This window comes from Nanorana parkeri, unplaced genomic scaffold (assembly GCF_000935625.1).
Source record: "Nanorana parkeri isolate BGI_ZX_2015 unplaced genomic scaffold, ASM93562v1 scaffold259, whole genome shotgun sequence".
In the NCBI taxonomy this organism is placed as follows: domain Eukaryota; kingdom Metazoa; phylum Chordata; class Amphibia; order Anura; family Dicroglossidae; genus Nanorana; species Nanorana parkeri.
This window is the reverse complement of record NW_017306527.1, coordinates 556,543-582,175: the sequence shown is the minus strand read 5'-3', so window position 1 is coordinate 582,175 and position 25,633 is coordinate 556,543. Positions and strand designations below refer to the sequence as shown.

The 25,633-nt window shown below is 40.6% G+C and overlaps 1 protein-coding gene across 1 annotated transcript in view; it reads left to right on the top strand.

The window, feature by feature from the left end:
* The window catches only part of LOC108787401 (jouberin-like), a 109,850-nt gene that overhangs the window by 7,346 nt on the left and 76,871 nt on the right, over positions 1 to 25,633 (top strand). Inside the window, exon 2 of the mRNA XM_018556941.1 lies at positions 22,119 to 22,230. Coding sequence (XP_018412443.1) covers positions 22,119 to 22,230 — 112 coding nt within the window. The remainder of the gene's footprint in view (positions 1 to 22,118; positions 22,231 to 25,633) is intronic.

Here is a 25,633-nt window from a genome sequence, read left to right as displayed (position 1 = left end):
AAGGTGCAATTACCTCTTGGAGCATCCAAGATACTGCCAAACTAATAACCCTTTAGGGAAGACGAAGCACTAGAGTCTTGGGAAATAACGTAATTTTTACTGCTTGGAAAATGAAAGTTTGGTGGGGTTTTTTTAGAAGCCTTGTCCAGAGCAACTTATACTTGCCTTCATTTTGCTCCTTTGCTGCACTGTTTACCCATTGGAGAAAGAAGAATAAGCCCTGTGTAAACTCCAACACCAACATGAAGCTTACACATGGCCTTGTGTGACAAAGCTGTGTGCCTGAATAGCCAATTACAAAGCCAAAGGTGTGAGTTACATGCTGTTCAATACTTTTGGCTTATTTTTTGATACCGGAACAGAATAGTGTAGACACAAAGATGTGGGTGTAAACTGCTTTTGGGCAAAGCACAAGTTAAAGTTCAATGCAAAGTCCAGTAACCCATAGCCCTGTTTTGAAGCCACACTCATACCAGATGGATTCAGTACTAGAACATATTGACCTTATTATTTGCAAAGTTTACAAAATGTGTTACTGTTCACAATGTAAGCTGTAGGAGCAACCAAAGTATGCCAAATTATGCATTTGGAGTGTGGTTGTAGATGCCACCGAAGTGTAGGCACAGTTAGTTGATGATGTGATATACCATCTAAGTCGAGTATATTGTGGATGATTATCATTTACTTCGTTTTAGATTTGGGATATTGCACAACAAACACAGAAGCATGTTATGTAGACTGTGTTCTTATAATAAACCATTTGCCCTTATTTCCAATTTCGATCAATGTGCAGTCAGCTTGTGATTTTTGTAATGAGTACCTCTACCTGTACCTCAACTGAGAATTATTCTCTTTGGTCTATGTATAACAATCATTTGTGACAGTCCAAATTATTTTTGTACTGATAATAACTCATTGCATGTTGTTTGAATCACCATTCTCAGTAACTGTAGTCATGCTTCAGTGGATGAAGTAAGGTTGAGACTGTGAACTCCTAATGAGGGACGAAAAAAAAAAATCTGAAGTCAAAAGGACATTAGACCTCTTCTAATCCGGGGTCAGTAGCCAAAACATTCATACATACAGAACACAGACAGAGTGATACACAAGCAAGACCTCTTAACCAGCCACAGGTCCAAGAATGGGTCCATGGTGTCAGTGTTCAACTTTTTCCTAAAAGCTAGATATGTTTGCTGGTTCTTAGATGCCCCAGGACTTACTGCTGTATTAAAGGTGAATTATTGGTAGAGTGAAATGCACTCATCCCCATGATTAGAGCTAATGTGTGACAGTGCAGCTGTTACACGTCGGCTCTATAGATCGAGATGGAGTAAGTACCCTGAAAGTACCCCTGGCTGGATTAAAGGCCTGGTTGGGAATTTTAGGGGGGACCCCATGTTTTTTCCCCATTTTTGGGGGGGGGTGGGGTTCCTCGTTAAAATTCCTACCCGACCTAAAGGGCCTAGTATGACTTTTGGGGGGAACCCCACGCACTTCTTTTTTTTTCTTTTTAACTTGGGATCCCTCCTAACTTTCTTACCAGACCTTAAGGGTCTGGCATGGTTTGGGAGGGAGACCCCATGCAGTTTCTTTTTGTTTATGCTTTTATTATTCTGTTCGCTACCTCAGAGGTAGCGAGCAGAATAACCAAGATGAATGCCACTCGGCCCCTATGGGAATATGGGCGAACAGCAGCGAGTGAACTGTTCTTCAGCTCAGCTGAATATGCTGTTTGACTGAACTGAAGGGAGCCGAAGCCAGCCGATGTACGGCTGAAATCAGCCGTACTCAGCTGAAGTGAATAGCCAAACGGATTTCGGCTCGGTTATTCACTCTGCTGTCTTCGGCAGCTTAGTAAATAACCCCCTAAAAATGTTAACATGACTTTGTTTTCCATTAGACCTTGAACATGTCGCTTTTGTCAGAGTGCTGGCGACGTACACTGTACGTCGTCAGTCACGAAGGGGTTAATAAATAATATGCTAAATATATTCTATATAAATTTAAATAAAACGTTACTGGGATGTGCTGGCATAGCCACATGGTGCTAAAATGAAATGCTTGCATACAAGAATCTTTATTAGTTTACACCCTAGTTTTCTGCTAGTTTTCTTATTGAATAGTGCATTACAGAAGCACTGATGATTCTATTGAATTTAATAATGTGGGAACTGCATTGTATTTCTGTAATCTTAAAATGACAGTTTCATGTGGTTGACCTGTATCAGAGGCTGTGACAATATTAAAAAAAGAGCTTGATAAATTTAGGTATAGTAGGGATCAGTGGCGGAGCTAAGGAACAAAGGGCCCTGGTGCAAGATTTTTTTTTTTGGGTCTTCCCTCCCCCCCAAAAAAATTGCTGGGCCCCCCCAGAGCCTGAGGCCCCGGGCGCCTGCACCGGCGGTAGTTCCGCCACTGGTAGGGATGTATGCTACAAATGATAATACCGATATAATTAAAAAACTTAGAGGATATATTTGAAAGTATAATTGGTTATCGTTGCAATTTTGTAAACTGTAGTCATTTTAGTATGACAGGTCATCCCAGTTGTTAGCAAGCAGAGGAATGCACTAATTATAGGACAGGTTCTAAGAAGTGTCTTTTCTTTACCTGAGCAATCATGGACACCGGCACTCCAATGGTAGAATAACGTCTATTTATTGACGTCCTTGCAACAATACACTTATTGCAACGTTTCGGGGTCACACAGGATCCCCTTCATCAGGAAGAACAAGTTAAAAATGCAGGTAGACAATACAAGTATATATACACACCATTACATGTGCGCAAACCAATCCCAATGCCCAAAAATTATCCCATGACGTCACAGCGATGCCATATTCCCGCCAAAAATTCAAAATACAGTGAATGGTGTACACATAGAAGTAACGATCAAAGTAAAGTTGCATGATATGGTGTCAAAGGATCGCTGACATCATCATGTCTAATGTAGGTCCATTGACTTGCATTAGACCTGATGATGCCAAGGGACATTCCAAAGGCAGAGCAAAGGGGGAGAGAGGTAAGTGCTGACGGAGGATCAGGTGAGTATATTTGCTTTATTTGACTCCCCCAGACAGAACAAGCACTTAATCCTTGCAATGCAGGGGTAGCTCCACTGGATGCGTACGTTTTTTTTTTTTTTAATTTCTGGAGATCTTCTTTAAAGCTTCAAAAAAGCTGCCCAAAGCTGGATAAAATCTTTGCAAGTGAAAGCTTAAAATATACTTGGTTCCTATACAAGCTGAAACCTGTGTGAAAAAAGCCCTATTGAGTTATAGTCCCAGGATTTTTTTTTTCATATTTATACTCTCCACTTGTGGTTTATTTGTAATGAAATCTACAGAATTGTAGTGTGGTTTTTAAAAGGTGAACTCTACAGTCCAGCTCCAAAAAAACAAACTTGCTTTTCAGGTGAGCAAAGACCTGCTTGGGGATGTGAAATAGGTGTTAATCTTTCTATATTATTTTCCTCCTACACATGCTCATGTGTGTGTACTTTTATATACATACTTCCACAATTTGGTCTGTACATGAAGTTTGCTTTTTATTAGTAAGTCATTGTTCCTCTTGTGCTATGGAATCAGGTTCTCTTTGTGACAGGTGTTCAGGATCGTCCATCTTTGCACAGGTGCATTCTCTGTGTGGGTGTGATGTTGGGAATTCTGCCAAGTGCAGCCATTTCTATAGAAATGCACAAACAATCATAATCAAAGGGATGTACTATATAAACAAAGGTGAGAGGGGCAGCCAGCAAATATGAAAAATTATTAAAAGAAGGGGAACTACAAAGGATTAATAATTATCTTTTTACTTAAAGCCCCAGAACTTTAGTAGAATTTTATTTTTCATTGTGTTACATGCTTACTGGTACAATTTATTTATTGGTGATTCTTTTTTTACTGATATTTCCCGGAACTGTTTAAAAAAAAAAAAAATGACTGCAAAAAAAGTGAAAATCCATACCTCCCAACCACCTTCAGAAAAAGACACATTGAAAGCAGATATTTAGACATTTTAAATGCACCATGGGAGTGTTTTCTGATGTCTTATGGTGAAAATGTAAAGGTGCCCATACACCTTACGATTATCATACAAAACTTTTCGTCCGATGATCGAACCGTCGTACGATTGTTGTACAGTGGCCCCATCCTGCCCCGATTATCGCCAGGTTCAATCAACGGTAGTTAAAAAAAACACCTGGACCAATTGCGGTAATCAAGCGCACATATTTTCGTTTGCGCATGAGCGGTGTTAATCGAACGAATTTTGACGGACGGAAACGCCACCAACCTTGCGAAAATCATACGATCGACTGAAGTTTCCGAACATGCAGGAAAGACAAAAGTCGAACGACTGTACAGTACTGGCGGTTGCACACTACCCATACACCTTATGATTGTCGTATGAAAAGTCGATTGCATGTTGTTATCGTACGATAATCGTAAGGTATATGGGCATCTTAAGACTGAGAGGGGAATTTATCAAAACTGGAGCAGACATAATCTGGAGCAGCTGTGCATGGCAACCAATCCGCTTCTCACTTTCATTTTCAAATATTATGCTGGCCACACACCTTACAACCATCGCAAGACTTTTGCGCACGCCGGCCCGTTCGGCATTTATCTTACGAGCATGCCACACACCCGCCGACAATCGTACGATTCTGGGCGGGTTTTCAAACATGTTCCTAAGATAAAAGTTGTGCGACCGTACAGTAGAAACGGTCGCACGCCTTCCACACACCTTGCGATAATCGTACGATCGCGGGATTTCCCGCGATTATCGCACGATTATCGCAAGGTGTGTGGGCACCTTTTAACTGAACAAACTGAAGAGAGAAGCTGATTGGTTACCATGCCCTCTAAGTATGCCACCAGCTCCCGGAGGATCTTAGTCCAAAAGAAACAGCAATGTTTCGAGAAACATGCAAGGTCCCTTCATCAGGCATAATATACCTGGTATTTGTTTGACCATAATGTTTAGATTTCATTAAAGGCATTTTAAACTAAAATCTTCCATGTGCTGGTGACATACCGGTACTCTATATCTTGGAGTGTGGCCACACCATCCCTAGTGACTTCAGCACCCAATCTCACAAGGGGCTTACGGGTACGGAGTGCAGCGGGACACCCAATTAACTTATGGTGAAAATGTGACACACTTTGCGTCTATTCTTCATATGGTTTTAAAAGGCTGCAAAGTCTTGTGAATTTCCAATTTTGGCTCACCTCATATTTGTATAACACAACCAATAAAGTATTGTAAGATGGTGCCAAAACTATCTGAAAATTCCCACAAGTGAATGCTGTCAATTGCAGCACTGTCTCATTGTGACAGATATTCTTGCATTGCAAAAAACAAAAGTCAATAACGCATAACAGCGCTACAAATAAAATATCGCACTAGTGCAAATAAGCTTCAGAATATAGTTACATAGTATTTGAGGTTGAAAAAAGACACAGGTCCATCAAGTTCAATCTTTGTGTGTGTGTATAAGAGTCCGTGTGTGGTCTAGTATTTAAGAGTACCTGTACCCCGGTATGTTACGGTCTTTCAGAACGCTATCTAATTGATTTTTGAACGAATCAATATTTTTTGCAGATACCACTGCTTGTGGCAGAGTTCCAAAACGTAACCGCTCTAACTGAAAAGAGGCCCCTATGCCCTTTGTGGATAAATCTTTTCTCCACCAATTTTAGGTGGTGGCCTCTAGTCCTTGTTAGGGAGTTTACAGTAAAAGGTTTAGTCCTGATGTTGCCATCACCACTGAACATTTTGTACAACAAAATCATGTCCCCTCTTAATCTCCTCACTTCTAACCTAAATTTAGCAACCTTGTCTCATAGCTTTGATCCTCTAGCCCTTTAATTAGCTTATGTGCTCTTCTTTGGACTCTCTCCAGCTCAAGGACATCTTTTCTGTGGACTGGCGACTAAAATTGGACCGCATACTCAAGATGAGGCCGAACCAGTGATCTATAAAGTGGCAAAATGATTGCTTTGTCTCTACAGCACATTTCCTTTTTAATGCAAGATAGTACTCCGCTAGCTTTGTTTGCTGCAGCCTGGCATTGCAAGCTATTGTTCAATTTGTGGTCTACTACGACCCCCAAATCTTTTTCCATTTCTGACTTTCCTAGTGGAGTATCCATGCATGTATATTCTGCTTGCCTGTTTTTAACCCCAAAGTGCATTACTTTACATTTTTCGACATTAAACCTCATCTGCCATATAGTTGCCCAGTCCCCTATTTCATTCAGATCCTCCTGTAATGTTGTAATGTCTAACTCTGTGTCTATTACCCTCCCAATTCCAGTATCATCTGCAAACACAGCAACATGGCTATGAACACCCTCTCTAATATCATTAATAAACAGGTTAAATAGTATCGGGCCTAGTACAGAACCCTGAGGCACGCCACTCTCAACCTTAGACCATTGTGAAACAGAGTCCTTTATCAAGACTCTCTGAACACGTTCCTGTAGCCAGTTTTCTAGCCATGCTCCAAATCCACCACTGTGCACCTCCTTCTTACAGTAGACTCATCAGCATCTGTTTGACCATGTACCTCAATGCAAGTCTAACACGTTCCAATATCCCAGTTCTCCTTATGTCATTCACAACTTCAGATTATTAGATGGTAAACACCCTCAGGTTCTCCCAGGTATCGGCAATCCAGGTTAAGTAGAATGTTAGCACCAAGAAACAAGAAATGCAGCCTTCATAGTGTAAACCTTCTTCTTCTTTTTTTTTTTTTTTTTTTTTATTAAAACATTGATAAAAACAAGAATATTGCACTCACATTCAAATGTGCCGCATCCAGCGCATAAATAAAAGTACAAGATCTCAAAAGGCGTCCCTTCCTTACATGCAGTAGCATCCAGTTAGAGGTGACGTATACAGGCTTCGCCCAATACATTTTGTCGTAAAGACTTCCTCACGACCGATTCCTGAGGAAGTCTTTACAACAAAGCCCATTCTTGGCATTCAGAAAATATATAATGTTGGGGGGTTTTACGTCATTTTCAGGCCTAAAATGTGGAATATAACATGGGTGCAAAAATGGAAAAAAGGGCCTCAGTCATGAAGGGGTTAATGATTTTGCACTTTTACCACATTTCTGTGGAGTCGCATGAGCTGTTTTAGGGTGTATGGACTATTTTAGAAATTCGAAACGCAGATTGTTGAATTATTTAATTTTAAAAAAAACTATTTGTCTTTTTTTCAAGCAGTGCTTTTGTTAAAAAATGGAGTTATACCCATTGAAAAATTCCTACTGCAACTGATATATAGGAAAACTGGAAAGTAAAAAAGTACCTTATTCATATTTCTGATATTATAACTGTGCTCGGTCTCAGTCCATATGACTGCAATTCCAATTTTTGTTTTAGCAATACTCAGTCAGTAGAACAGGCAAGAGAATGTATGTGACCTTAGTCTGTTTGTCCAGATGCTTAATTGATCCCTTGGTCTGTGTCCAAAATGTTATTTTCAGCATTCACTTTATAACACTACTGGGACTGTTGTCAAATCCATTAAAGGAGAACTATGGGATGAGTGAATTACATTAATCCCCATAGTCCGCTCACTTCCTGAACATCTGACTGTTAGTTGACCGCTCCCCGCTGGGATTCCCCCCTTCCCCTCTCCGATCCCCCAGCCCTGACTGGAGGGACAGATGGGGGAGGGGGCGGGCATAGCTGGCTCTGCCTCTAGATAGGCAGAGCCTGCTGTCAATCAGCCAGCGGGGTGGATCTCAACAGTATTGATGGGATCCGTCCCGGCTGCAGCGCTCTCAGCATATAGCGGGCAATAGCCCACTATATACTGAGTTTTGGGTCACAAGAGGATATTAATGTATGTCCTCCCTTGACCCTAAAGAGAACTATGGGAAAAAAAGGTTACTCCATAGTTCTCTTTTAAAGGAAATTAGGGTTCTCCTGGCCATCCGGTTCAGCCAGCATAGTTGCACCATTTTGTTATATGTTCTATCACCAAACTTGACTGAGTTGAGGTATGTTATGTAGCTGCCCCTCCTAGGTTGCCAAATAGATAAATAAGCAACTGGGTGAAGGGTTCAAAATTAGAATAGGGGGCTTGGAAAGGTGTTTTATTGAACTTGTCATTTTTAACTTTATATTCAATAAATATTCAGATAACAAGAGTCTTTAGCAGTTGAAGATGTTTCTCTTTGCACAATGATATCTTCCAATCTATAAATCCTTACTTCTGCTGTGGAGCAGAGGAACCACATACGATGCATGCACCAATGTCGGTGTCAGGCAGGAATTGCAGTATGTGTATGCTCTAAAATGAGTCATAAGTGGACAGGCTGATACAAAATATGTCCATGTGTCATTTTAAGAGATATATCAGCCCATGTGTGGTCACCTGACATCACCTGACGCGGAACTGATATTTGAGATTTGTATTAACGCATACAGGATCCAGAGATTTTTTTTTTTTACAGGTCCCCAGTCTGCTCCCCCACCATAGTATTTATGAGGCCATTACAGGGTGCCTCATGCCTCCTATGTTCTCTGTATGTAAAATATGTGGCAATGAGCGTGACATATCCTCATCCTCAATTGGTGAACAGAACTTGAAACTCCAGCATGAAGAGCTTATCTTCAGAATTGCCAAAAGATGATTTAACATGCCAACATATGCACAAAACGCACTAGTTGAGTGGTCAGGCCCATCAAGACAAAAGATTGTAGGTTATAGTCTTTACTCATCATCATTGCTGAGCCGGAAATTACAAGCTTGAACAGTAACAAAGGCTTTAGCAGCTCATGAATCCAACTACAATCAGCCACATTGATCAATTAACATCTTATGTATGTGCACCACACTCAGGAAGATCTTGTAGCTACCTGTCCTTCAAATGAATTACTGACACTAGCATTACCACAGTAATCACTCCAAACTTAGTGCAGCTTTGCCTTGTTTGAGACATGCTGTGCAAACGGGAATGGTTGATATATCAGAATGCTCTTTCACATACACAACCTAATTATTACCACATTAATCCATATTTAAAAACAATGCTGTATTCCATACCTGCTACATGAATGGTTTGGTTAATTCGTACAAAATGGGAGTATGGTATTGTGGAAAGCAAATAGCTATATGTTCATACTTTCACTATTAACACACTGAGAGAAAATACAAAACCCAAACCCTCACATACATTTATCAACAAAATTACAGCATGTTGTACCTGTGTTTCCATTGTGATGATCCCAATAATTTAATCATGTTATGTGATAACTCCAGATGCTGCATGCATGTGTGACACTATAGCTCAGTTTTCAAACTGTTATGTTCCTCAAAGTGCCTTCTGTTTAGTTCAAACATGTTTAATGTCATATTGTTGCAATATAATAGTGTCACGTGGTCACTTACTTGAAAAGTATGAGAAATGCATTGGGAAAGTTTCATTAGGGTTAACAGCAGTTGCTTCTTGTTACTCTAAGATCAGATCAGCTGAAAATAACATATAACTGAAAGCTTTTTCTTCAATTGTAGCATCATGACAATGTTTCAAAGACATAAAATTATATAGCATTAGAGTTCCTAAAAGAGATACGGACTTGCAGGAAGTGTGCTTCTTGTATGAAAACTCTATGAACACAACGCTATCAGTGCACATATCAGAAACCAGGCATGTCATTAATGCTTTGCCTGGCTGCTCTCTTTAGCATAAGCCATACCTGGACTAAACTATAAGATCTGGCGAAAAATTCCAAAAATACATATTATATTTGTCTTACTTGACCATCATAGTTACCTGTGTCATTTTATGTATAGCCACCATTGGAGCAGACCTGTAGTGCTGTGGTCATTCGGTTAGAAGCCTCCATAATGATGAGAAAACCCCATCTATATACAGCAATATTAACCTTTCAAGCCATGCTGAGGTTTTTACTGAATGGGCAGAGCATGTTTTCCCGATTGCTTCGTCCAGACTAGTGCCTCTATTAGTATTCTGAAGCCACACAGCTTGGCAGGAGCTAATTCTTGAACATACATTTAACTAGTAGAATCTTAAAATATAAAGCAGAACTTCAGGATTTAAAAAAAAATCTCTAGTGTAAAAATAAGATAAGACTGATGAGGTGTATAGCACTTTAAGGAACGCTGCACTCCCTTTTACTATTTACACTTTTGTTCATGCCAGGAAATAGAGCTCTCACTGTACTTCCAGCAATATAACAGATACCATTTTTTCAAGACCGTGTACGAGTACCGATACTTTTCCTCAATTACTCGCCTATACCAATTACTGATAACTTTTTTTAGTGTCATGTGACAGTTTTTCTAAAACAATGCAGACTAATGATTTTAGGACAGAGGTGGAGCTTTAGAACCTGTCCGCAGCTGCGACCCTGGTAGTTCTGCCTCTGACTTGCTGTAGAGGGACTGCAAATCTCAGCAATGCAGAATACCACCAGCTATAAAGGACTACAAATCACGGCAATACATTATACAGCACTGCAGAATACCACCAGCTAGAGAGGACTACAAATCCCAGCAATACAGTTATACAGCAATGTAGAATAATACCATCAGCTATAGGGAACTAGAAATCCCAGCATTGCATTGTACAGCAATGGCGAATGGCAACCCGCTATAGAGGACTACAAATCCCAGCAATGCATTATACAGCAATGCAGAATAATATGAATAACAAAGCCTTAAAAATATATTTAAAATATGTTTTCTGAAGCAAAACTTTAGGTCAAATGTCCAGCTTTAAGCTCACATGGGGATTTTTTTTTTTGCCATATGAACTTTCCCCTTTAGAACTGTTTACTTAAAGTGTCATCTGTCTTCAGTTTAAGAAACCATGCACTGAAAATTGCTAAAAAGGTGTATTTTGCAAATTCGGCCGAACACAAGGAGAAAAAACAATGTTGTGATAGTCTTTATGGATGTCAGGTTGAAAAATGAATGTAGAGTAAAGGTTGTATGAGAATGAGGGGACTGGATCTGTATTCAGTAGATGAACTGAAGCATGTTATGCTCTTTCTTGGTATTATTCACAGTCTATAGCATAGTACTTAAAATCATCCATAATTATTTATTTTTTAACATGCTTGTTGCCCATGATCTGCTGCAAAAATCTACAATTCAGTAAAAAAACAAAAAAAAAACCTGCACTATAGACTTTATGTTCTAATACAATGTATGCCTTGAATCTACATAAGCAACAAACTTACAAAAAATCCTCCATGTTCTGGTCACATTGGAACCCTCCTAATGTTCTGGTCAGGATGTATCCCCCTCATGTTCTGGTCACATTGTATCCCCCTGTATGGTCTGGTCACATTGTATCCCCCTGCATGGTCTGGTCACATTGTATCCCCCTGCATGGTCTGGTCACATTGTATCCCCCTGCATGGTCTGGTCACATTGCATCCCCCTTCCTGTTCTGGTCACATTGTATCCCCCTTCCTGTTCTGGTCAGGTCACATTGTATCTCCCTTCCTGTTCTGGTCACATTGTATTCCCCTTCCTGTTCTGGTCACATTGTATACCCCCCATGTTCTGGTCAAATTGCATCCTCCTTGTTCTGGTCACATGGCATCCTCCATGTTCTGGTCACATTGTAGCCCACATTGTATCCCTGCACACTGCTATCTGCATAGTCCTGCCTCCTGGCTTGCTGTCTGCCTGCTGATTTGCTGATCCCAAATATAGCCTGAGGGTAATTGGTCTGCCTCCCTGTCATTCAGTGCTGCAACTGATGCTTCCTGAAGTCTGGGCTGTGTAATTTGTGAGACGTGCCATGTATTGGACCCTGCAGACGGGGAGGGGCAGATTACCTGTTTGTATGCAGCGTCACACTAGGGGAGGTGGCTCGTATGGCCAGACCAAAAGATACCACAGGCCTTAAACGGCCCACAAGGCAGACGTTCTTCACTCCTGTCCTAGAGTGACAATGCTGTTCCTCTATATATACAGCACAGTGAATGAGCGCTCTTACTTTAAGAAAGGAAGCTTGTAACTAGCAGGATCAGAAGGTGAGAATAAAGGTGAAAAAATTTAGGGATATACCAATACTGAGTACTCGTATTCTCTCAAATGCTCCCGATACCCGAACCCTCGTCACCAGGGACCATGGAGCTGGCTACCCAGCCAATCAGGAAGGAGGGGGGCGGGTAATGACTCCCCCCCCGGCTCCCTGATTGGCCAGGAAGCCAGCTCCATGCTCCCTCGTCACTTGGTGACGCGGGAGCGTGGAGCCGGCTTCCCAACCAATCAGGAAGCCGGGGGTGTATAATGACTTGCTGCCCAGCTTTATGATTGGTTGGGAAGGTAGCCAAGCAGGAAGCCTGACTGCGAGTTATTTACACGCCCCCCAGCTTCCTGATTGGCCAGAAAGCTGGCTTTATGCTCCCTCGTCACCTGGTGATGAGGGAGCATGGAGCTGGCTTCCTGGCCAATCAGGAAGCCAGGTGCTGTGTAATGACTTGTCACCTAGCTTACTGATTGGTCGGTAAGCCAGGCGATGAGTAATTACCTGCCTCCACAGCTTCCTGATTGGACAGAGAGCCAGCTCCAAGCTCCCTCGTCACCTGGTGATCAGGGAGCATGTAGACGGATTTTCTGCTAATCGGGAAGCCGAGCAGCGAGTCATTACACGCCGCCCTACTTCCTACAGTCACATGAGCCTTTTGAACAGTTTTTGTTGTTCTACATGTCATGACACCTAACCAGTGTCTAATTTTACTGGGCGTTTGCTTGAAATCTGCATAATACTTGCAAGCTTTTCCTTGCCATGGCTCATTATCTGCAGTTCAGTTAGAAGTATGCGTTACATAGCAAATTTACACTTAAATAGGAAAGCAAAATGTGTATAATAAATATTGGAATATTCAGCAGTAGTTTCCTCTCATAGTTTAGAATATTTTTTTTTTAATGGAAATATGCCTTTGGTCAGAATGAGCCCAGAGATTTAAAACCGCATCTTAAATCTGTATTTAAAGCAAAATTAAAGTAAATGTTAACAAAGTAATCTAGAGGTGTCTGTATATACTGTAACTTGAGCTGTATTATTTGTATGATAGAAGTTTTTATAACTCTGGGAGTGGTTTTAGGATAACATAAAGTATATACATTGCCGCTAGTCACCACAGCATAGACAAGTCAACGGTAAAGGTGATCATTTTTATTTTCTGTGGGAACTTTACTGCTTTTGTTTTTTATCTATCAGTATTTGTTTGCCTTGACCACCTTTAGTCTAAATACATCTTAGAGCTTGTCTGAGTCTCAGGCCACATATCAAAATTGGTATGACTTGTGATAAATAAGTAAAATGTTTTGCATAATGGGCATGCTCACAAAGTAATCTTACACAAATCTATGAGTTCTTAGTGGATTTGCTTGTCATTTGCATGTTAGCTATTGCAGCCACATTCTAACCAATGCCAGGTGTCTCTTCCGAGGCAAACCCACATATAGAACCTTTTCTTAATGGTTTCCTATTCTTCTTATACTGTATATTATATGGATGCATTATCAGCTGGATAAGAAAAGGTTTGCCATTTAGGAAATATGTTTGTCTGAATGTGGTATGTTTATTTAATGAGATAAAGCAAAGTAACCAGTTAGGAGTTGAGCTTGCGTTAATCTGTCAACTATCCTATTAGATACTGCACATTATTATTGTTTGTGATTTGATAATTGATGCACTGTGATGACTGGGCTCATCTATTCAGTTCCCGCCAGAAACATGACCTGCAGGGAATTTGTATGTTCTCTCGATCTTTGGTTGCATCTTCTAGATTATTGGTATGTTCTAGAATCATACTGATACATTATCTGGATTCCACACAGATTGTCTCTACTATGGGGTAGATGAATGAAAGGTTGTTTCTTTTGACAGCAGTTAGAATGTCATTTCTTATCCTTGCCCACTATTTTATGTTTATGTTTCAGAGGTTTGCGCTAGCTGAAATATCACAGTAAAATGGATCAAGACTTTGAGTGAGGGACAAAGCATAGTTTAATTTAGAGGACTCTTGTAGATGCTTGAAAAGTCCTCTAAAACATCTGGTGAGGAGTAGTACAACTACAACATCCTTAAAATGCCATAGTAATAGAGTTAGAAGACTGACATGCTCTATAACATTGCATACATGTGTGTATGTCAGAAAAGGACTTATTTAGTCAAAGTAAGGGTTGTAACACCACACACATTTTATACCACTGCCTGATTTTGTGTCAGGATAACTGCGCTAGGAGTCAGTGGTCTATTTTGTAACGCAACTTGCTCTTCTATATACTGCTCTAACCTTCATGGCCAACCAATTCACAATAGATGAAGATAAAACAAACCTAGACTGGCTGTCCATTAGAGACACATGTAATAAATCCATAAAACAAGCAAATTACTGGATCCAATATCTCTTTCATGTGCTACAAATTGGCACGGTAGTGAGAATTATTTTTGACAGAAGCACTTGGAAAACCAGCTTGGCTATGAAAGGTTGCTATTTTTTCCTGAGAAGCTGGCCTATTCAGGCCCACGTATCCCACTGCTTAGGTTGTCCTTTACAGAGAAATCAGCTGCCTTCACACAGTGTCTCTCTATCATCAGTGAGGAAGCCCAGCTGTGCTAGCCTTAAGAGATAACCCTTATTTGGTGCCATCCTTGTGGATAAAAACGTATGTTGTTTGACTCCTGTATAGAGAGCCCTTGATTGTACAGCAAGTGCTAGACAGACTAGGATTTACTCTGCACACTAGTAGTTTTTAAGCACAGGTAGGCTCCCATAGTAAAAACAGGGAAAACTAGGGAGGAGAAAAAAAAGAAAAGAAAAAAAATTATATATAATGTCCTAAGCTCAGATAATAAGAGTAACATCAAAACTTGCAAATTAAATGCTAATGAATACTATGAATAGATTGCTCACCGCAGCTATAATAATATACTAATAAACAGGTATAGTAACACACTCATTGGGGTCTATTTATAAACAATTTGCAAGATTGTTCACCCTGCAAATATCTGAATGTTTGCTCTGTCTGAATATATGTCAAAACAAACATTCTTTAGCGCTTTTTTTCTTTACACGTGGAATTAATTTTTAAATGTTTCCATGTAATATCACATTATGGCCACTAGATGGAGCAAAAGGAGCACAGGAAATAATATTAATGCTCCTCAGCACCATCTAGTGACCATAATGAAATATTACATGAAAACAAACATTCAAATAAACATTCCCTTGTAAAGAAACCGCTAGAAAACATTCTATTTGGCATATATCCATACAGACCAAACGTTCACCTTGCAGATACTGTATAAATAGACCCCAATGCAAGTAAACAAAAAAAAAGGCAGAAGTTATAAGCCTGCAAAAGTAACTAGAGCCAGCACTAATGATATCCAGTTGTGCAAACTTATTAAAATGGTAACACAATAGTACAATATATCCCAACAAAGTCAAATAAAAAAATTTATCTATATTGAATCAGCTGTTTTGTACCTTGCTGTTTTTGAAAGAGAACTGGGCACTTAAACACCAAAACACTTTGGAAAGAGTGCACTATATTATACCTATAACAGCTTTCAACTGTATGTAATCCTAAAATCTATTTCTCAGTTGTTTGGCATCATGCCTCACTGCATGAGGTTTTCTTAACCAGCTCACCCCTCACACCTGTACATGCCTTATGTACCAAAGCATTTTTGACATTTCTGCTATGAGCCTACAAATTTGGTAATAACTTTGCCATTACTTAATGTAACAAAGCTTTTTCTTGGCAATATTGTTTTCTATGCACACTATAGAAAAAAGATGTAATAAAATGAAAAAATGCACTTTTCTATTTTGACCAGTGTTACTTTTAAAAACAGTATTTTTGTCAATAAACAGTACACACCTTTTATCTATAATTTCTTATGTGTATAACAACACTGTTGTTTCTATTACAAAGCGTAACGTAGCTATTCACAAATGAAATAAAAGCCTTTTTCAATTTTGCTTTTGGAGTGCATCACATTAAGAACCAAATAAATAAACCTAAAAATAATTATTTGGTAATCGCATGAAAAAAATGTAAATAATAAAATCAGCAGAAAAGTAATGGCTAAGGAGAGGGTGGGAGGAAGATTTAATAAGGACCGATTAGTGTTAATAAAAGGGTTAAATTGTTACCGCAGCGCTGAATACTGAAAAATGGCCTGGATGGGAAGGGGGTTTAACACCGCGGATGTCAACTGGTTAACTGACATCACAAACAATCAAAGGTCACCCCTTTCTATTATGCATAAGCAAGAGAAGTTAGAATAAAACAATAATAAAATTGTATAAACTTGTATTTCTTCTTCTCACTGCAGATGATGTTCTGATGTCAGTTTACACAAGAGCGGAAAGATCTGTTCCTGTGTAAATAAAGCAAATCCTGGCAATTCCCGGTTAATGCAGCTGAAGAACTGTGGGGAAGAAGGAGGGGCTGGGCATACTACACGTATCCAAAATCTAGATGAAGGGGGTTATTCACTTAGCTGTGAATAACCGAGCCGAAGTGATGTGAGCTGAACGCTGTTCGGCTATTCACTTCAGCCTTGTACAGCTGATTTCAGCCATACACCGACTAAAATCAGCTGTGCATCGGCAGCCTTCGGTCAGCTAAACATGCTCTGAATGATCAGCTGAGCTGAAGTGCAGAAGGAGTTCGATTCAGCTGAGTTCAAACATCTGGATCGGCTGAGCCGAAGCTCCGGCAGCTCACTCGCTGCCGTTCGCCCCTTTTCTCATAGGGGCCAAACCGCAGTAAGTCAAATGCCGCCGAGCGGCATTCGGCTTGGCTATTCTGCTTGGTACCTCCGAGGTAGCGTGCAAAATAGTAAAAAGGTTAATTGAATTGAAAAAAAAATGTGAAAAATGATTTAAAAAATGTTTAAAGAATAGGAAAATGTAAAACCAAATATTTTATGAAAAAAAAAATAGATAATTTTGACAAAATTACGCACGCCGACCCAACCACATGCACGAACTCCCGCCGCATAATGTCAAATCTGACAGATGCCGGCAAAATAAAAACAAATTTGGCGGAGCTAGCGGTGACATCAGCGCTGGCGCCACCCAACTGTTTCCTATTGGCCGCCACCTGCCAGAGTCTTCTAGCAGGTCCCAGCCAATAAATAACAACTGTGCACAGGGGCCATGATGTCACGGCTGGCTCCGCCCAGTTGCTATTGTTTAATTATGTTATTGTTTAATGACAACTTGGGAACGCTGATCTGTCATTATAACTGGGCGGAGCCAGCCGTGAGATCACGTCTGGCTCTGCCCAGCTGTCATTTGCATGGAGAAAGGTCGGCCCTATGCTACAGCTGGAACCTTCGGTCCCATAGTGAAAAACCCTATAAGTCTTTTGGGTGTATTTAGTGCGCCCAATACCCTTAAGTGATCTCCCACTGGATCAATTGGTTTGTGAATTTATTGCAAATATTCTTGCCTTGAGAGCCCGCTAGTAACAGAACTTTCTGTTTTAGGCTGATTATTGTTACATGAAACAGGAAGTGTTGTTACTGGCAGGATCTCTAGGCACGAAACTTTGCAACAGATTCATAAAAATGTATACAGCGAGGATGATGTCCTACATATTTCACTTTGATTTTGGTTTGCATACAGTTTAATGAAGACACACAAAATCCAGGCAATATAAATAGAGCAAGTTTATCTGTCACCAGTTACACTGTCAAAGCTAGTGGCCATTGGGTAGTGGCTTGACAATGAGGACTAGAGGTTCCTAAGATGCTGTCAGATAGGATTAAAAAAAAGTGTCCTCCTGATGATAGTCCCACCCACTACCTTCATATGAGTTTTGGTAACTATGGTGGATGCTAGGAACATGTTTCTCCTTATAATGCCTACAAGGTTGACATCATTGCGGGCTTAGAGGCACAAACAAATTATGCATATCAACAGTTTCATCTAATCTTTATAAGATTTTAGAGAAACAACCACAAAAACTAGCATTAAGCTCTTATTGGATGTTAGAGTTTTTTAAGGTTATTCACAGGAGAAGCAGCCAAAATTGTTATGAAATTCTGCAAACGTCACAAAGCATCTGTGTCCAGTTTTAAAATTGAACTCCTTTGTAGATTCTCGCTGGCTATACAAAAAAACCCTTTGAGGCTGTCTATCCCAAAAGACAGTGGAAGCAAAGATGCATTCCATAACACGTCATATTTGTACATACTTACAAAACAGGCTGGACGCTTTCACTTTTTTATTTATGCTAATTACCTGTCCATTGGCCAGCCAAGTATAACCCCTCCCACACCCAGCAAGCTTCAGTTTTTTTGGTATTGTCCTAGGAGGATGGACATCCTTTTTTCTATTAAGAAATGTGTGACCCCCAAATACCACCCCCCCCCCCGGGTTTTTTTTTTTTTTAATTGTTTTTTTTTTTCCCTCAAAATATTTTTTCTTCAGTCGAAACAATCTACTGTACATGCTGCTGAGCTCTCCAGCTCTCTGGATTGGGTAATCTTTGGGGATGCCTTGAAGGCTGTACCAGAACTCCGTTGGATCAAAGATTGTGGGGCTTGCTTGAAATGTAACCTTCAGCACAGGAATCAGCCAATGGTGCGTCCCAGAACTTCAGGTCATGCTGGTTATCCACAGAAGCTAACATGTCCTTTTACATCTGCCCATAGTCATAACATTCAGTTTCTGTTCAGATCTGCCTAAAAAACTAACAGGAAGATCTGATCTGAATGGCCATATGAGAAGGGGCCTAAAGTACACCGATCTGTGTTTGTGATCCAGTCCAAAGTCTTTTTTTTTTTCTACAAAATTTAAGCATGCTGGCAGTGGGAGAGGTTATATCTGGCTGGCTAAGCACTTTTTTGTTTGCCAGTGTCTAAATCCTCCTGTGGGTGTCAGTATAACACAATCATATCAGAATAACTAAATCCTGTGTCCTCAATGAACTTCAAGACACGCTTTTTACGTTAAGTAGAAAAATCCTGTTGTCTTTCCACAAGAACAAGGCTAAAAAATGAATGCTAGAACATGCTGTAGAGAGGGAGGTTTGAAAATAAGTTTGAGTAATATCTGTAAAAAATAAATCAAAGCAACTGGACTTGCTGTATTTTTCTTGAAGATGTTTCACTGGTCATCCGACTAGCTTTCTCAATTGAGAAGTTGATGAAGATTAAAGGAGAACTATGGGGTTAGGGCTTTTCCCCATAGTTCTCCGAAGGGTAACCAGAGGACACAAACTAGCGTCCTCCCGTCACCCTAAGCTCAGTATACCGCGAGCTACAGCTTGCGGTATACTGAGAGTCCGCAGCTAAAACGGATCCCGACAATTACGTCTGGATCCGCCCAGCTGCGTGAGTGACAGCTGGCTCTGCCTATCTAGAGGCAGAGCCAGCTGTACCCGCCCTCTCCCCCGTCCGTTCCGCCAGTCAGCGCTGGAGGATCGGACAGGGGAGAATCCAGTCACTCCCCTGTCACACATCTCTGCAGTGACAGGATCGAGAAATGAGCGAGCGCCGGTATGTGTTCGCTCACTTCCCGATCTACTGAGCCGACCTGTGACGGTTTCATTGTCACAGGTCGGCTCATATTATGAGTAAAAACAAATCCAAAGTGCTAAATTTGACCAACAGATGAATAGTACAAACGAGGTTGACTAGGAGTGCTGCCCCACTTCAGCTTGGGAAGCTGCAACACTGAGAAAAAAAGAAAAGAGAAGGGCGCCCACCCTAGTGTAGAGGGTTTTAATGATTCTGAGTACAAATACAGAGTAAAAACATACTCACAAAAGTGGATCAATAAAAGCATAAAGATGAGCCTATGCAACTGTAGAATGGCTGCACATATGCCTGTGTGTCAGCACGGGACTCCTGTGATGACGCGTTTCCGGGGCCACGCCCCCTTCACAGACAAATTTGAGTAATGTTTGAATATACACTTAAAACACAACCTGTATTTTCTGAGCAATCCACACTTTCTGAGCAACTATGGTCCTTTTGGTTAGTAGCGTCAATTAGAGAGTTAATATAATTTACATCTGTGCTGTTTAAATGAGAGTTGATTTACTAATAAAGGCAAATAGGCTGTTAACTTTCAAAGGGATTTTTCCCTAGCTTAAAGAATGAGGCAAAGCCATTCAAGAGTAAGCAAAAATACTTTTTTTAAATAATTTTCTTTGCAAATGATTAGGTATTCGTTGCAAAGTGAATTTTCACCACATTCACTAAGCTAGTGTAAAATTCCTTTGCAGAGTAAAAATTCCATAGCAAAGAGAATAGCCTATTTGCCTTTAGTAAATCAACCTCATATACTCTGCTTTTGCCTTGAGTTTTTTGTTAGAGTCTTCATAGGGTACATTTGTGCCCTGCATGTTCCATATGATTTGTTTTTTTCAGTCCTGTGACATTCGCACATCTTTTCCATCTTTAGTAGCCAATGTTGTATGTGTTTAAAGTGGAACCTATAATGTGGTAATCATTTTACAAATATGGTCTCTAGCTTTTTCAACTTGAAGCTAATTTGAATTGCAAGCTTGTATGCAAACAAAATGTTTTACGGAGTCATGCACCTGAAGACTCTGGAAACAAAGAAGAGCTTCTTCTCAAATCTTAAAATAGTGTTATTTTTCAAAGCTGTTCAGTTAACTTATTTTGCATGATTTTTAGGAACAGTCGTTATTTGCATCAATTATACAGAGGTTTCAAAAGGCAAAGCAGTTTCCATGAACATAAATACTTATTATTTCTCTGGCTTCTTGTGCTTCTTTGGTTACATAAAATAACTTTTTCTCATGAAGTTTTATCTTTGTGCAGCATAAACTGTAGTAAACATTCATTTTGACAGGACTGTGGTTTTTTTTGCATGAAGAAAGCAGAAATAGGTTGTGAAAAATTAGTATAATGTACTGGCTATCTTAACCAACACTACTACTTGTTGTGAAGGTGTTAGGCAATCTTTTCCACAACCTATATTTCTTAAAAAAGGTTGCTTCATAGTACACAAGCACATGCTTTAATTCACAGTTTCCTATAGCATTTGTGCGTTGTGATAAGTGTTTAGAGTATATTTAAACCATTGAACAAAATGTTATACAAACTTTAACATGTTAAAGTGCATCTATGCCCAGTCACTATCATCTCATACACACTTTATAATGTTCATGTAATTTCAAAAGCTGCTTATTAATCTTTTAAACATGCAGCAGTCATTAAAATAATATTTGGTGATCCTGCCATGAAGGTCCTTTTGTAGGCAATTCTTGTTAAAGGGTGACAGCTGTCCCCCTAGTTGTGCTGCTGCATTGTCACCCTATCACATGCACCCCTAGTGGAGACCACAAGCAGCTGTGCAGGAATGGTCCACCCTTACACTATCCGTAAACCAGTCCAAAAACAATGACTGTCATCTCATGCTTTTTTTCACATGTGCATTTTGAGTTCCGTTTTGACGGACCTGACTGTGCGGGATTGGAGGTAATGTGTCCATTTACATCAGATTTCTCATGGGTCCAATAATTTCAGTTTTGAAAAAACTGGACGGACATGGATGTCACAATGGTGACCCTCTGTTCCGATCAGCAGGGGATAACTGAAAGTGTCTGTCTGAAAGGGGCCTTAGGGACATGCAGAAGTGCCAAGGCACCTAATTGTGTCACTGTGGTTCCTGGACTGGAGTGGTCCAGGAAGAGCTCCTAGCAACCTGTGATGCTCTGTCTGGCTTCCCGCCCAGATCACTGACCTCATCGGTTGCTGATGTCCCGCCAAGATCCTGGCAACCAGTAACTTAAGTGAGCTGGATGGGACAGAGAGCCACAGACAAGAGGCTCTAATACAGCCGCCCGTCCCACCACATTCCCCCAGCACTATCAGCAGCACGTGCACCCCTCCCACATACACTTATTTTGGCTAAGTTAGAAAATTCACAGTATTGATTGTAATCGATTACTCATGCTAGTTTCTTGAATGGTAACAATGCTGAACAATGGAATTCTAGGACTTGCTGATTTGGAATATATTCTATTAAAGTTAAATGTATACATTATTATATCCTATGTTGATTCTGGGTTGTTTCTATTCTGATTGAAAAGTAATTCACTTTTTTACAGAATGGTTCCAGTGTCTTGCTGCCTGCCCCATCATTGCTGTCTCCTCATTCTAAAGTCAGACTTGCCGGAGGGCCCAGCACACAACTGCAAGCAATTGGTACAGGCTCATCGGGTATGGAGCTGTCTTTTATTTTAAGGAGGTGTTTAGTTGGTGATGATAAATATGTACGTTGCGAGAAAGTAAAAGGTGGCAGGACACAGTGGTATGGCATTAGCCGAGCCAAAATGCACATTTGGCAAAACAGTGTGCTTTTCAAGTGTAATTGGTAAAGTCCCAAAGATTGTAATTGGTAAAACCCCATTCATTTTACATAGTTAGTCAGGTTGAAAAAAAGACACAAGTCCATCGTTTTCAACCTATAAGGATAAGAGAAAAAATAAGAAAAACCTAAAACAGAACTTGGTCGTTCGTAATATGTGCGTGTGACGCGCGTTTTTACCGCGATTTGCGGTCATCGAAACACGCCACAAACGCGCGTTTACGAGGGCTATCCGGGGGTTCACATTTGGTCGTTCGTAATATGCGTGTGTGATGTGCGTTTCGGGACGCGACAAATATGCGCGTGTGACGCGCGTTTCGGGACGCACGTTTTACCGCGATTTGCGGTCAAGGAAACACGCGACAAACGTGCGTTTACGAGGGCTATCCGGCTGTATCCTAATGGATACGCGTGGAAATACGCCCCAAAGAAGCTCCTGTACTTCTTTGGGCGTAGGGCGTTTTTCAGCGCGTTCCTACGCGCTGATATACGTCCTGGTGGGAACCATGCCCATAGAAAATAATAGGATTTCACTTGCTGGGCGTTTTACAGCGTGTCGATCAGCGCTGTAAAACGCCCAGGTGTGAACCAGGCCTTAAAGCTGTGATCTGATTGGCTGCAGTAAACAATATTGTACATGCATGCATACCTGCAGCGATTTTTACTGAATCCGGAAACCATGTGCAAACACTTTTTTTCTACTGTTTTATGAAGAAGGGCTGGTGGTAGCCTTGGTTGTACACTGGTGTTCCGTGGAACTGCATTGGAGGAAGGAGGTAGAGCACTCTTTTTGTCTTGTCAGCTTATCATACCTGCAAAGTTCTCTCTCAGGTCTGCTCCTCTGCTCAGTGGGCGGGTACAGTAGCCAGCCTGCTATTGCCGTTTGAAATAGCCAATAGCAGGGTGTTTATTGCCCCCCATTATTTACATTTTGTTGCAGACCACGGAATCTAGCTGCCGGCAGCAAGATGTAAACAAATAATTTTCATTAGCAACAAAATAAACTTAGTTGCTAATGGTATTTTTTAGTGTGTAAATGTCTATCAAGCAACCTGCAAAAAATATCGAGGACATACAGTATGTCCTTGATTTTTTTTTTGGCCGGTTGATTGAGAGAGCTAATTGCTTGAATGCCGTATAATCCGGAGTTTACTGTATCTGTTTGAGGAGGCTTTTTACTAAGGAGTTAGCTGCCCTCAAGGAGTTCCCTGGATCCAGCTAAATCAGAAACCGTCCTGGCTGCCAGGGTAAGAGATGCACATGGAAAGCTTACTTCACCTGATGCAAGGAAAGAAGGTTTAAGCCCAGAAAGTACTTTCAAAGGGCATATCTTGCCAATTGCAATTTATTCCATTGACTGCTAGCCTCTGTTTTTTTAGTTAAGACTTTTGTACAGGGATAAGTTGGTATTAAGCCCAAGAGCATCTTTCCTTCTCAATGTGGTTTCAGCCTATCACCTCAACCAGTACGTTCTATCTGCTGTCTATCTTATCTGTGTTGCTCCTGTACACCAGTAGGAAATGTCTCCACTGTCTGGATGATATTCAGCCTGTGTGGGTTTACCTTTCAGCCACTTCCTACATAAAATTAACTCACTTCTTGTCATTGTTGATGAACCCCGTAAAGGGGAACCAGCTTCTCGCTCCACCATCTCTCGGTGACTCAGAGAGATCACCATAGAAGCTTATGGTCTTAAAGATAAGGTTTTGCTTTTTCCTGTGAAAGTTCACTCTATAAAGTCCATGAGTACTTCTTGGACTTTTTAGCACGAGACAACTGTTTCACAATTTTGCAAGGCTGTCATTCACACATCCTCAAAGTTTTACAGGTGGATGTTTAGCTGATGCCAGCTCTGGGCATATGGTCCTTCAGGTTCCCCCAATGTTACTGTTTTGTTATGTGGGCCTGTTAGTGTTTTGTTACTGTTGCCCACCTAATTGTCTCTACATACCAAATGCAGTGTCTCTTAATGAGTGAAAAACAAAATGGGATTTTGGTTACCATATAATCCCATGTTTTGGAGTTCTTTTAAGCAGAACTCTGGGAAAAACGATGATTAACCCTCTCATTGCCCCTCAGTGTGTATGGTCTTTTCCTAATACTGCTTTTCTACAAAACTGAAGCATTCTGGGCGTAGGAGTGGTTATATCAAGCAAATGGCTTTTTTGTTTGCCAGTGTCCATTTCCTCAAGGAAGGAGTATAACCCAGTCATCTCTGAATGAACTCCAGGAAAGGGATTTTAAGATAAGTACAACAATCCAGTTTTCTTTCTTCATTGAAAGATGGGGGATTCAGAGATAATTGGCACATCCCAAAGCAGCCCAACAGAGGGGTGGGCAACACAGAAAACAAAATGCTTACAGGCCCACTATAAACAATAGAAAGCTGGGAACTGCCTGCAGCTTAGAGAACTGCCTGAATGTCCAAAGCTTGCATCAGATGATGTCTGAACATCCACCTGGTACAATTTTTAAAATGTTTACAGGAAGTTATGTCCAGCAACTTCTTCTATGTCTTTTTTTTGCCAGCAAATGGGTGAATATTAAGGTGGCTCTACCACCATACCATTCTTACTCCTTTCTATGCAGCCTACAATCTGTCAAGCCAGGTATTTATTCAGTGTTATGGTTTTTGCACTGCCACTTCACAGAGATGCTATTAAGGGAGGTGGTTTGCAGTGAGCCTTACCAATTGAATAGAAGAGATGAGCGGATAGCAGAGAAAGCTGACTGAAAGGGCAGAGTGACTCAGGGAAAGTTTGCGGGAAAACATAACGTTTTTCTCGATCTGCAGGCTGCACAATAGTACTGTACACTAGTTATCAGACTATGAGCTTTGTAAAAGGGAATTAAGAGACTGGAGGGGTGTAGTGGGAGGAGCCACAGATGGCACAGTAACGTGCACTCCCCTTTTTAATATGCTAGAAGTCTCCTGCCACTGAACATCAACCAAGTGGTCCTAATGATTACTGAGTCTTCCTGTAGCACCTTCACAGCATGTTTTTGACTGTTGGGGAAAAGAAAGTAAAGGGATGAGATGTATTTGCAGGTTTGCAAGCATGAATACTAATATGTATGCAGATATGCAGCAAAGATTGAATAAAAAAAGGAAAGTTAAGTTCTGCTTTAAGGAATTAGCAGTCACAAAGAAAGGGTTTAAGTAAACAAATGAATGTCGACGGGTGAAAAAGAATAATAATACTGGTCATTCACACATCAGTTTTCTGGCAATTACAACCTGTTTTCAATCAAAAG